The sequence below is a fragment of the Magnolia sinica genome, chromosome 1, assembly GCF_029962835.1.
Source record: "Magnolia sinica isolate HGM2019 chromosome 1, MsV1, whole genome shotgun sequence".
NCBI lineage: Eukaryota > Viridiplantae > Streptophyta > Magnoliopsida > Magnoliales > Magnoliaceae > Magnolia > Magnolia sinica.
The window spans coordinates 43,137,407-43,150,429 of NC_080573.1; the positions used below are offsets into that span (position 1 = coordinate 43,137,407).

Genomic DNA, 13,023 nt, shown 5'->3' on the forward strand with positions numbered 1-13,023 from the left:
AAAGATTTCAAAAGTGCACTACAAAAGGATGTAACTAATTAGACATGGGACCTAAGCTCAAACATGCAAATCAAAGAGCCACAAGAAGAAAAATCAAAACACAACTGGTTTGATTTGGGACCAATTTCAAACATGCGAATAAAAAAGACCAAAAGTGCAAATCAAAACATGTAACTGTCCGCGACCCGCTCTACATCAATATCAAAGAGTCCAAAAGTGCATATTAAAGCATGCAATCCGGCTGGACTTGAGACCTGAGCTCAAACATGCAAATCAAAATTCTTACCCCATTAGACTTGAAACCTAAAATTAAATATGCAAATGAAAGAGTTCTAAAGTGTAAATCAAACATGTAATCAGTTAGACTTGGGACAAGCTAATACATGCAAATCAAAGGGCTTAAAAGTGCAAATCAAAGGATCCTAAGGTTGGAATTGAGACCTAAGCTTAAACATGCAAATCAAGACATGTAAGGTATTGGACCTGCAACCTAAGGCGCAGGTAAATCAAAGACCCCAAAAGGGCATATCAAAAAATGTAATCAGCTGAACATGAAGCCAAGTTCAAACGTGCAAAGTAAAGAATCCAAAAGTGCAAATAAAAAAAATGTATTTGGACTTAGGTCATTACCTCACATATGCATATGAAAGAGCCTAAAAGTACAAATCAAATCATGTAACTGGTAGGACTTGAGACCTTAGCTCAAACATGCAAATCGATGGAGCCCAAAATTGCAAATCAAAAACCTAAGCTTAAACATGCAAATCAAACTGTTCAATTGCAAATCAAAACATGTAACCTATCAGACTTGCAACCTATGCTCAAATTTGGAAAGCAAAGAGACCAAAAGTGTAAATCAAAGTATTTGACCAGATAGACTTGAGACCAAATCCAAACGTCCAAATCATATAGCCCAAAAGTGCAAATAAAACAATGTATCCAGTTGGACTTGGGACATAAGCTCAAATGTGCAAATAAGAAAAGCCCCAAATTTCAAATCAAAACAAGTAATCGGTTGGACACTACAACTTGCAAATCCTATAGCCCATAAGTGCAAATGAAAAGATGCAACCGGTAGGACTCGGGACTTAAGCATGCAAAATCAAAGAGCTCAAAAATGCAAATGAATAGTTGTCTTAAGCACTTTTGCAAAGGGAGCTTGCAAACCTGGGAGTTGCTCTTTTGTCACAGGCCCCGCCCACCACACCCGCCCCCCGACCGACCTGATTTTCCTGTCAATTTCTTTTGTCTTGAGTCTTTCCCCGCCCATTGCTATAAAAAGGGGCATTGGTCTCAGCTTCTTCTATACTGTCAATTACCTATCTTTCTTCCAACTCTTTCTATCGTGTCTTAAGATCATCTCTTGTTTAAAACAAAGTGAGAGAGACTTCAATTAAGTAAGTTTTTCCTTCTCTTTGCTTATAGTTTAGCTAATCCTACCAATCACACGAATTCGTTTCATCAGTTGCTCTTTATTCATTTGATTCAATTAACATTCTTCTTCTTCTTCTTCTTCCTCCTCTTCTTCTTCTTCGATTTTTTGATTCTTGGATTCTTCTTCTTCTTCTTCTTCAATTTATGTTTTTATTTTTTCTAACTTGAGTGGTTTGATTTTTCTCAATTATGAACCATTCATGATGTGGGATATTAGATGAACGCTCTTACTTGCTACATGCCCTTCCCAAGTTTTCTTGGAGTGGGGCCTACCAAATTCACTGCCGTGAACCATCTATGTTGCATTTTTTTATGAAGAACGCTAATGGCACTTCCTCACTTGAGATAAGAGGCAGAGGTTCTTGGCACACGTGCCAACAGGTGACGCTTGTGCGCAATCTGTGCCCATTCATTAGGCGCAGCCATGGTAAGCATGCTCTGAGCGAAAGATCAGCCCAACACGTCCATCAGAGGGGGCACATGTGTATATAAAATTCTCTGACTGTCCATTTTTATATTACCACCTGTTCGCCACCTGTGCAGTGAACCAGACGGATTTTGCCTGCGACTGCGGGCATGTTCACAAGATGAATGGACCTAAATCTTCACACGCACTGGTTTGGCATGCGTGCGGTAAAGCCTAAACTCATACACACGTCAGCCAGTAGAGATAGCAAAAAAACTGAAAAGATGGAGCAGGTGGGCCTGAATATGAGATAACCCTCTGAATAGTTGGCTCGGCAGGGTAATTTCTCTTAATAATGTGTCAAATGAACATTCTTCAAAAATTACATCAACCTAATTATCTGACAACCGATCAGTGGCCCTCATCCATATGGTCCAGATTGATGATTCATCATTTTCACTTAGAATCGATGAGGGCCAACTACTTCGTTGGTCGCAAATAGAGATGGTTAGATTTTTATTTTTTTTTATAAACTGATCTTTGAAAGGCATGTAAAATAAAAGGGGTGGGAGCCCATTCATAAGATATTTCAGATTCATGATTGTCTTTTCAGTTGCAATGTATTTGGACCTTCTGTTCTGTCCGAGATTTTGGATGGTTAGAATTGCACGTACCACTGAAACCTCAGTAATCAAAGTAAGGATCAATGGTATAGATAGTCCAGATGGATAATTGGACCTGTCAGTTAAATATCTGGGTCAAGGCCTAGCCCACTGCGAATATGGCTCGGTGAGCCCCTTAAAGACTACTCAACAAGGAATAGTCAAATACGTTGGGTTCGGTTTTTGGTTTTCTTCTTTTCGTTTTCTGTTAACCCACGCACTCACACCATAGTGAGGTTTCACCACAACGGGTACTCGAACCCATGACCTCGTGTTGAAACTCACATGAGTCTACCTCTGGGTTGGTCTGAGCTGCTTGTTGGGCTTTCCTATTATTTATCTGGTATGAAAATCAACCCACCAAAGCATAAAAAGGGCTGGTCTGAGGTTGGTCCAGACCTATTAATGGGCCTATAGCTCTGTGGCTGCGGTAAGCAACTGCATTTTACTCTTTCAAGCTACTTGTTTCATACTTAAATCTTTTAATTGTCTCAAGAGACCTATAAGGATTAGGGCCACAAGCCAAACCCGATTGATCCAACCTAGTTTAGGTTGGGTTGTCGAGGTCCTCGAGTTGGATTGGGTTGGAAAACACCAGCCTAACTTGAATTCAGGTTGTGTTCAGGCTGAGCGAATTCTGTCAGTTAGGTCGGCTTGGAAATAATCATATGTATTTGGGTCGGGTTGGGTACCCAATTTGAATTTGAGTTGGGTTTGGGTAGAGCAAATTCAAGGCGGGTTAGATTGAGTTGGAAATGATCATATGCATTTGGATCGAATTAGGTTGCGTTGTAAATAATCATATGGGTTCAGGTTGGAAAATGCGAACCCAATTTGAACTCAGGTTGAGCAAATTTGGGTCAGGTCAAGTTGAGCCAAGTAAGGCCAGGTTGGAAATAACCATATGTATTTGACTCAGGTTGAGATCGGGTAAAGTTAGAATGGAGCATCTTGGGTTGGAATTCGGGTAAGGCCAGGTCACATCGTGGGTTGGTTCCTCTTGTGGTTAGGTTGGGTCTTGTTCATGCCTCAGTGGTAGACTCACAAGAGTTTCAACACAAGATCAATTGAGTACCCATTATGGTGAAAAACCACTCTGGTGTGAGTGCATAGGTGTGTGTGGGGCGTGAGTGCGTGTATGTATTTAAATAATAATAATAATAATAATAATATATAAAATAAAATTAAAAAAAATAAAAAAGAGGTTAGGCTCGAGTCAACCCTCAAACTAACCCGTCCAACTTGCACCTCTACTAAGGATACCTGCATAAAGATCATCTTAGATCCCTTGACTCTTTGCACATATAGTGTCATCTGGTGTATCTGGTTTCAATCGTAACACTAAAACATACTGCATTGACTCAGAACTCCTCCGACTTTACTCATTTAGATTTCGAGTTTAGTCTCTTGGAAACTCACAGGCAGGGGACAAGGCTCATTGAGTCAGCTTGAAAACTTGGTCAACTTCATACAAGTCAGTGTGACTCAAGCATATAGTTTAGCCACTGACACCAAGCTCATATCCGTCCATGGATGTGTGCAGGGAATTGAATCACTACATAATCGCAATTTAATTATTTAAATGTTGAGTCAAGTCCTAGCTTGGTTGAGTCCACAAGTTGACCTGGCTAAACATCAAGTCCAGAGCATGGTTCAAACCAAAGTTTTAAAACTCGAAAACTAGACTTGACTCGTTCTTAAGCTAGGTTGGGTCAACTAGAATACTTGAATCAAGTCGACCTGGTATTTAAATGGCATGTTTATAAAAAAAAAAAAAAAAATAAACACAAAAAAACAAGACAACAAAAGTCACAAAGGCTTTGCATAGCTTGCCGTTAAATGCTATTTTTTGAATTTTTGAATTGTTTGAGGTTGTGAGTAAAATCCCTACTTACTCATAGTCACTCATCCTCACAATTTTTATTTGTTTGAGGTTGTGAGTTAAAATCCCAACTTACTCATCGCCACTCATCCTCACTCCGTTCAAATCACGCTGAGTCAGTCAAGTAGGCAAGTCAGTAAGAAAGCCAGATGCCTCTCCTATGCCACTGGTGGTGCATCAATCAAAGCTGCTGATCTATTGATACCTAATCGCTCAATTTTCTTAGCTGTCCCTTGCAGATTGCAAGAGGCCATCAGTTAACAACACCATTAGGTGCATTTGATGGATCCCTTTTGAATTATGAGATATCCCAACACATACGCACGTGCGCACCTTTGCACACGTGTCATGGGTGTCTAATCTGAACGGTCCATGTGATGCGGAATCCCATGAAACCCCTATGGGAAATTTTCACCCTGATCTAAAATTCTGGTGGGCCATAGCAAAGAGAAATGCAAATCAAGGGAGGAAACTGTTTTCATTTTTCATGGCCCATCAAAGTTTTAGATCAAAGTAAAACTTGGTCCCGGAGGGTTTCACGAGGTGCTGCTTCACATGAACGGTTCAGATTTTGGATCCACATCACGTATGATGGGTTCTCAAAAAAGTTCGTATGTAGTACGTACGAACTGGTTCGCAGGTGAGCGTTTTTGTATATATATATATATATATATATATATATATATATATATATATATATATATATATATTTCAAGTGGGTCCTTGTTTATATACACTTTTCATTTATATATTTGAATATCGAGCCGAGTAAAATTATGCTCTTTCAGCCCTTCGACACAACCCGACCCAACTCAACATCAAATAAAATCGAGTTTTAGTATTATTGAACTACTGTTTTTACGCTTAATTTCTCATCCCTAGTGATTTATTCACTTCATTATTTTCATTTCAGGGACAAGTTATGGCTTTAACAAGACGCTGCAGCATATTTTCATACATTTATTCATTATACATGTACATTGTTGAGTTGCTGAATAAGATACAGATGTTGGGGATGGATGATGTAACAATAGAGGTGGAAAACCTTTTTACTTCCTGTAATTTTTGCTTTCAAATCCTGTTTTATTATTTGAAATGAATTTATTGATGCAGATGCTACTTATAACATCCACATTTTTTTTTTCTATTGTTTTTCATTTTACAGCAACATGTACATTCCAATGCTGAGATTAGCACAGGATTACAAACCCAAATAGACATGCAAAACATGAATTCTCAGATACCAAATCAAACACAGGTATTTACCACTATAAACGGTTTTAGCAAAAAGTTTCACATTCTACCAGTATATCCCTCCAGAATATTCATCTTTTGACCCACGTAAGATGCAAACTGTACAAAACCATGAATGGCAGACAATTCTTGGGAACTAATTTTCGTACATAAATGTAAGTCTAATGACTTTTTTTTCCCTCGACATTTCTGAACCATCTGATTTAAATTGGTCATCAGATAGATGGGATTGCACCATGGACATAAGTTTTTTTATGACTATTGATCAACTATGGGGCTCCTAAATTGACAAATCAAATAGATAATTCATTCTTCCACGTGTCCCATCATGGATGGTCCATGCAATGGACATATGGCTTCATGGATGAAAGTTTGCATCTTAATTTTATTCTTGTAATTATTTATGCGATTAGCATCTTATTTTGGTGGAACAACAAATTTAAACCCTCCCTATATTGTAAGGGCCATGAAACCAACACCACGATTGCAATAAACCAACAAGCTGATAGAGTAGTAGGAGGAATGAATTCTGAAGCTAGTCAACTGCAACCATCACAAAATGAGACACAAGCAAAAGACCTAAAGACCGGATTAACGGTTGCAATCTGGGCTAGTGAGATTGCCGCCTGCGGAGTTATTGCAGTTTTGGCAGGATTTCTTGGAAATCAAACAACAGGTTCAAGCCACAATTTTTTCTTCAAGGCATCCTTAATTTCATTGTGCATCACTTTCATCTTTGGGAGCTGCATACTTGTACTCAAAAGCATATGCCCAAACACACAATGTTTTATTATTATTATTAAAGTTCTCATGTACACTGCCATAGTATCAATGGCATTGGTTGTGGGTTTTGGGGTCACATTCTGTTTCCGAAAAGTTTGATACAATATCATTGAAGTTCATGAAAAGTTTGATAGTTTTCATATTCTCTTTCAATTACATATTTGTATTTACACATGTATTAGCTAAGGTCCAATTTTAATATTTTATCATTACATGTAATAGGTAATGCATGGACACTCATAAGTTATGATTTCATTGTATTCGGTTGTATCATGTCCATTTCTTCATTATATTTTAAAAAAATTATAGTTGTATCCACTCACATCTAAGTCCATAATCGAGCATCAGAGGTTCAAATCCACAATGTTCACATTCCATGCAAGGCAAAAAATGCGATTAATGCTTTCGCAAGCGATTCCATGAGTCCATATATTCAATTTGCAGAAAGTGGGCATTGGCTGAAATGGCTACTGTGCTGGTTTCTTCAAATTAGATATGCAAGTTTTATCCACAGTTGGAACACTTCATTTAAAATGCAAATATTGGATCTTAATATCATGTTTTGAGGTTGGAACACTTCATTTAAAATGCAAATATCGGATCTTATTATCATGTTTTGATTTGTTAGCTATCACGCATCATTTATATGACATCTACTTAGTTATGTACTTTCTTTTTACATCTATTAGCTTTTAAAAGACCTAAGTTTATGTTACATGTCAAAGGATAAATGGAAGACACTTCCTATGAACTTCAAAATATTATTAAAATACAAAAATAATAAGGTAAGTGTAATTTAGAAATATCACTCGAGTCACCATTTCTTTTGGGGTTAGTTATGCTCAACTCACGAGAATATGCATAAATGCATGAAGAAGGAAAATGAGTGAGAAATGCATGAAGGGAATGGCAAATCCGTCTTTCCATGGAAATGGAATGCATGGTTCGTGATAGAGGAATTGGGCTAAACATGTGTTACCAGGGCCCGTGCATCATGGGTTGCCTACCCTTTTGGAATGAAGAGCCAAGATCTTCAAATCAAGGGTTATGACCATCAAATCATTATGATTTTTTATCTATACACCATCTAAGTTGGATCCACTATCTTGATGGTTTTGATTGGGTAGAGTAATCCACTATTTTCCAATAGTGGTGCCTAGAGATGTGAATAATGGAAGATTTAGATAAACCACTTATTTTTCTTGCTAGCAAACTTAACATTGACAAGAAATCTAAAAGACACAAGTTTTGAAGCATCCTATTCCTAAGTTGTCACCATGGAGTCACTTATCTTTTTTAGGATGGCCGTCCTACAAATTTGACCTGTTAAGATGTTGGGCAGCAACATGATGCTGTATCATAACTTCTGATTCAATCGTTGTATCTGAGCTTTTCTCCTTCTATGTAGAAAGAGAAAAACGTTGATACTCTGATAGTGTGATGGATGTAACACAGGTAATTCAATTTAAGCTGTCCAAACTATAGGCACCAATTTAGGCATATAATGAAAGTTTGCGTATAATAAACCAAAAGTTTCCATAAATCAGAGGTTGGGATTGTGAAACTAATTCTGACTTTTGGACAAGACCAGAAGTTTCCACAAATCGGAGGCTGGGATTGTGCACAATCTATGGTCTACCCAGTGAATAACTCCCAACCTATTAAGTGAATATGACATCCAACCCTTCCAATAGGTTGGCCCACCATGAGGATCACCTATACAAATATAAGCCTATCTACTCATCAAGTGCCCCACACCATAGAAAACAGTGTCTAGCCATTGATAAATAGCAAAATACAACCTGGGTGAGTTGCATTCAAAAGTGGAGTTTCGTATGGACCGGAAGTCCCAATCCAAGCCATTTCAACCGGCAGGTCTGGCCTAGGTCACAAAAACTACACAAACTAATTTCCTTGGTAAAAATGGATGCCTATCTTTGATATATATATATATATATATATATATATATATATATATATATATATATATATATATATATATATATATATATAATGAAGCATGTGATGTGTCTGTGAAATCCACTCCAATCATCAAATGTGTCACCCCATGTTAGGTCCAGGGCCCAAAAATCAGGCCTCTCTTCAATGTTCCCAATCACATGGTCCACCTGAAAAGCACAGGCCTGACATTTTGGCCTTGGGCCTAACATAGGAGGTACATCCAGCAGGCCCATATGAGCAACATAGGAGGTACATCCAGTGGGCCCATATGAGCTAGTGAGGGAGGGAGGGAGAGTGGCTCTTAAATGCATGCGACAACCAACCCTTCCAATAGGTTGGCCCCATAACCCTATCTATTCATCAAGTGCCCCACACCATATAAAACAATGTCTAGCCATTGATAAATAACAAAATATAAGTGTCATCCACTTGATAGTGGATGTGGCTGATTTTTGCACAAGGTGATCCTGATGATGGGGCCATCATTGTGGGGAGGGTAAAGAGCATCCAACGCAAAGCGGCCTTTCATTCCCTTGTTTCGTCGTGGCACACCCCCCCCACATCTCGGCAAGCGAAGGGAAGCGTGCCCCCTCTAATATTGATAGGGGCGATTCGAGTCATCGATGAAATCCCCACCCATCAGTCTCGTATACACGTCAGAGGGGTCCGTTCGGATGCGTCGGAACCCCATTCTTTCTCAATTCAAATGTCGGAAGGCGTGAGGTGGGCTTGCGGAATCAGAAAGAATTCCGTCGGGTCGTGCGCATGAAGGACTGGTTCCCTCTCCGGCTGCCCTTATCTATCTCAGAAGTAGCTATATGCATTTGTACGTGTGGTTTGTGACAACATGGGTTGTTGTAGGATACATCAGGACTACAGCCATGAGTCGTCGGATGTGGAGATGTCATTTTGGGTAATCGAAATGATGCACCCAATAACTGATAGTGATTGCATTGACAACCTTTAAGATTGGAAGATCTTATATTTTGACGAATGGCCCACAAACCAATGGTTAAGTAAACGTTACATGTTCAAAGTCAAAGATATAAATGAAAGAAGAATTGGAATATTCTAGTCTAATAATTTTTTGTGCATCCCGCATCCAAGGTGTGGCCCACCTTATAAACGGCTCAGATCATCGAAACATGACATCCAATGGCTATAGTCGCCACAAATACTATAGCAATGCAACCGGACGTGAACATATTGTACTCAACATCATGTTAGCTTTGCTAATTCCATGGTTGTAGGAGCCCATACCATCTAGATGCAAAAACATGTGCCACTATGTAACACGTGCAAGGTCAGATCTTTCCATCAGGTTATCTATGTTGTTTAGATATCTGGAATACAAAGCAAGTGAGCCATGAAAATACAAAGCAAATGGAAGGCCAGAAAGACTAGTAGTTTACAATTTTCATTGTAACCCACCTGAGTAAAATGGACTAGTTTTCAAGGCAGAACATCTAACCACTGTTAAAACCAGATGTAAAGTTCGGATGAGCACATAACCTGATGAATGGCTTGGATCTCTGTCCACATGGCAGATGTGAATTGTGATGCAAGAACTAGCAAATTTGCAGGTAAACAAGGAATCTTCTGTGTAATCGGTGTAAAATACTTCCCTCTTTAAAACCATGCGCATGGTTGCAGAAATGATTGAAAAAATCCAAAGGGATTTCTTGTGGGGTTACTGGGATGAGATCCAGAAATTACATCTCATCAATTGGAAAGAGGTACTGAAACCGGAGGAGGGGTTTCGGAGTAGGCGCTAGGCAGGATCAGAGAATGGAACTAAACTCGCCTGTGGACCCGCTCTACATCAGTTGTGGAGAAGCGGGCACTTTGGAAAAGAGTTATTCTATAAAAATATGGAGCAACAAACAGGGGATGGGATCTGGTTATGGTTGGTAGGCTCCCTGTTTCCCAATTATGGAAGGGAATAATGTCCATGGGAAATCAGTCTAAAATTGTGAGGTAAGGTGATGGTTGATGGCCTTAGTTTTATGGTGAATAATGATAGGGTGACAATGTCCATTTTTTGGAAGATGAATGGCTGGAAGATGGCCCCCTTTCAGGCGTTGACGTGTTTGCATGACAACTGCTTAAACCCAAGGGAAGATGACCACAGGGGTTGGAAATAGGAGGCTTCAGGCACCTTCTCATGTAGATCTTACCTTTAAGAACTCCATCAAGCTCTGCCCATTTGCTACTTCAATGGGAGAATGGTATCATCATGCTGAGAGTAGTGGCTTTCACATGGCTGGTGAAGCATGGGAAAACTCTTACAGTGGACAAGTTGCAACAAAGAGGTATGCCTTTCCAAATCGGTGCATCACATGTATGGAGCCTGAGAAAAGTGGTAATCATCCTTTTCTTTCCACTATCCGTTGGCATCCGAGGAATGGAATCACCTTCTAGGGAAGTTTCAAATCAAGTGGGTTCTATTCACGTGTAGGGGCAGTAGACCCTATTGAAAAAATGGTAGATTTCTGTGAGTCTTCTCCCTTTCAAAATTTGTTGGGAGATCTAGAAGGAGAATAACAGCTGGATATTCAAGGACATGCAAGTCTCTATCCAGGAGTTGATCATCACGGTGATAGGAACAGTGCCGGAATGGGCAGCCACATCCAAATCAAAGGATCAGGCCCCCATGGATATCTGCAAAGACTGGATGACAGTGGTTGGTGATGATCAGTGTGTTAAAGTGTATTTCCTATGGGGTTCAATCGGTAGCTGGCATTGGGGGGATTTTGAGAAATTCTGCTATTACAATTTTGTTATCCTTCTCAGGTCCAATCTCCCCTTGCAATCTGCCTGAAGCTTAGCCATAGCATTGAGAGATAGGCACTGCATCTTAATGGGGCCGCTTTCGAATTTCCAATCATCGTCAAAAGGACAATCAGCCAAAGCCATCCACCCGGCAACACGAGGCTTAGAGCCCTCTAGGCTCCTCTTTGTTCTTAATGAAATTAGAATTGTCTCTTCCAGCTTAACTATTTTGTTTACTCTAGCAAAGGAATAGTCAATTTTTTTATGCCCAGTCCTCAGCATAGTTTAAAAACTCAAAAACTCGACTCAACTAGATGTATAGCCAGGTTGACTTTAGGACTGGAAACCCATCGATCCAGACATTTGAAAATTATATATATATATATATATATATATATATATATATATATATATATATATATATATATATATATATAATTCAAACAAGCTATAAACAATTAGGTTCAAATTCCAATAAAGATAGATTGAACAATCTTAAACTAAGATTAATGAACATTTGTTTATTCAATTCACTGTAGATTATTTTTAATTCTAACTGTTTCTTAGATGCCTGCTAATCATCAGCTAGAAAATAGAATCACCACAAGTTTTGTTTGGCAATCGATATAAATTTGGGCCTACCATTTGGAGGACAGTTATTTATTATTAGAACTTGTACGCCTACCATTTGGGAAGAATGAATGATGAACCCAACCAGAGTGATTGAATGGTTCAATTTTCAGATCAGATAGCCCATTGGATCCAGACGTTTTTGAAGACTATAAAGGGGTTTTGATAACAATGAATAATCTTCCATTAACAATCGTAATTTTTTATTTTTATTTTTTTTAAAAAGATATTAACAACACTGAACTAAATAAAAAATGATTAGCTTAAATGATCGAAAAAATATAATGATAAGATGAAATAATAAAGTTGAATATGAAAACTTCCCCAGATTTGTCGAATCTGAACCCACTCGTCGACGGTGAGGAATTGCTTTGAAGGATTTCTTTATTATAGTTTGGCATAGGCGCAACCGTCAGATCCGTCATAGAATACAAGGTGGGCCACGTTTGAGGACTGATGAGGATGCCGCTGTGTACAATGAGTTGCCCCGACGTATTTAAGGGATGCTAACTCTAAAAGGAATATATATATATATATATATATATATATATATATATATATATATATATATATATATATATATATATATATATATATATATATTTGAAGGGTTGTGTCTACAAGATATATTTGCTTTGGTTTTCATAGAGGAGAAGAGAGATCCGTCGGGAAATGAATGGTGGAGAGCCGCTATGCCAAATCGCTTTCGGATCCACGGCTCGAACGAGAGATTTCCGTGTAAGGGGGATTTTACCTAATTTTGGGAAATAATGAGAGGGATTTGGGTGCCTTTGTTGCTATGGTTAGGGTTTGATGAAGAAGGGAGAAAAATTAAAAGAGGCAGCAAGAGGAAGATGAGAGAGGGTGGCCCCCTTGGGAAATCGGATTACGTACTGAGTTACTTAGTATGCTCTTATTGTATTGAGTAAACTTAGTTGGGCCCACCTTAAATGTGAATGGGAGCAGTTTACGTGTTACCTCGTAATGGGCGTGGATTACGTGTTACCCGAGTAACAGCTCACTGGGTTTACCTTTACGGTAGTGTACACCGTACACCTTCATGATATGTCGTATGTGCATTCCGTTAGTTCGTTTTATTATTATTAGCCCATTTAGGAAGCTGTCCTTAACATTAACCATATCCATATTTCAGGTGAACTGCACCGCAAGAAACACTAACAATTGAATGCTTGCCATTAAAAACTCCTTGATGCTCACTTTAAGAAGATCTGTAATGT

General features: G+C 38.8%; 1 protein-coding gene and 2 long non-coding RNA genes across 4 annotated transcripts; 1 reads left to right on the forward strand and 2 right to left on the reverse strand.

The window, feature by feature from the left end:
* Positions 1 to 204: 204 nt before the first annotated feature.
* LOC131247104 (uncharacterized) lies at positions 205 to 6,746 on the forward strand. 2 transcript variants are annotated; one of them, XM_058247545.1, is made up of 4 exons: positions 205 to 1,397; positions 5,298 to 5,420; positions 5,550 to 5,642; positions 6,101 to 6,744. In XM_058247545.1, the coding sequence occupies exons 2-4, from the start codon at positions 5,307 to 5,309 to the stop codon at positions 6,518 to 6,520; spliced, it is 627 nt and encodes a 208-aa protein (XP_058103528.1). In that variant the 5' UTR covers positions 205 to 1,397; positions 5,298 to 5,306; the 3' UTR covers positions 6,521 to 6,744. The 2 variants fall into 2 exon arrangements, with proteins under 2 accessions (XP_058103528.1, XP_058103533.1); XM_058247550.1 differs by lacking the exon at positions 205 to 1,397 and having other exon boundaries at positions 5,127 to 5,420; positions 6,101 to 6,746.
* Positions 6,747 to 9,673: 2,927 nt separating this feature from the next.
* Positions 9,674 to 10,182, reverse strand: LOC131247116 (uncharacterized). The gene is made up of 2 exons (XR_009171550.1): positions 9,896 to 10,182; positions 9,674 to 9,726 (listed from the first exon to the last, which is right to left on the reverse strand). It is a non-coding gene; the product is annotated as an uncharacterized LOC131247116 (long non-coding RNA).
* Positions 10,183 to 11,774: 1,592 nt separating this feature from the next.
* Positions 11,775 to 12,648, reverse strand: LOC131241220 (uncharacterized). Its single transcript, XR_009168988.1, has 2 exons — positions 12,540 to 12,648; positions 11,775 to 12,253 (listed from the first exon to the last, which is right to left on the reverse strand). It is a non-coding gene; the product is annotated as an uncharacterized LOC131241220 (long non-coding RNA).
* Positions 12,649 to 13,023: the final 375 nt, after the last annotated feature.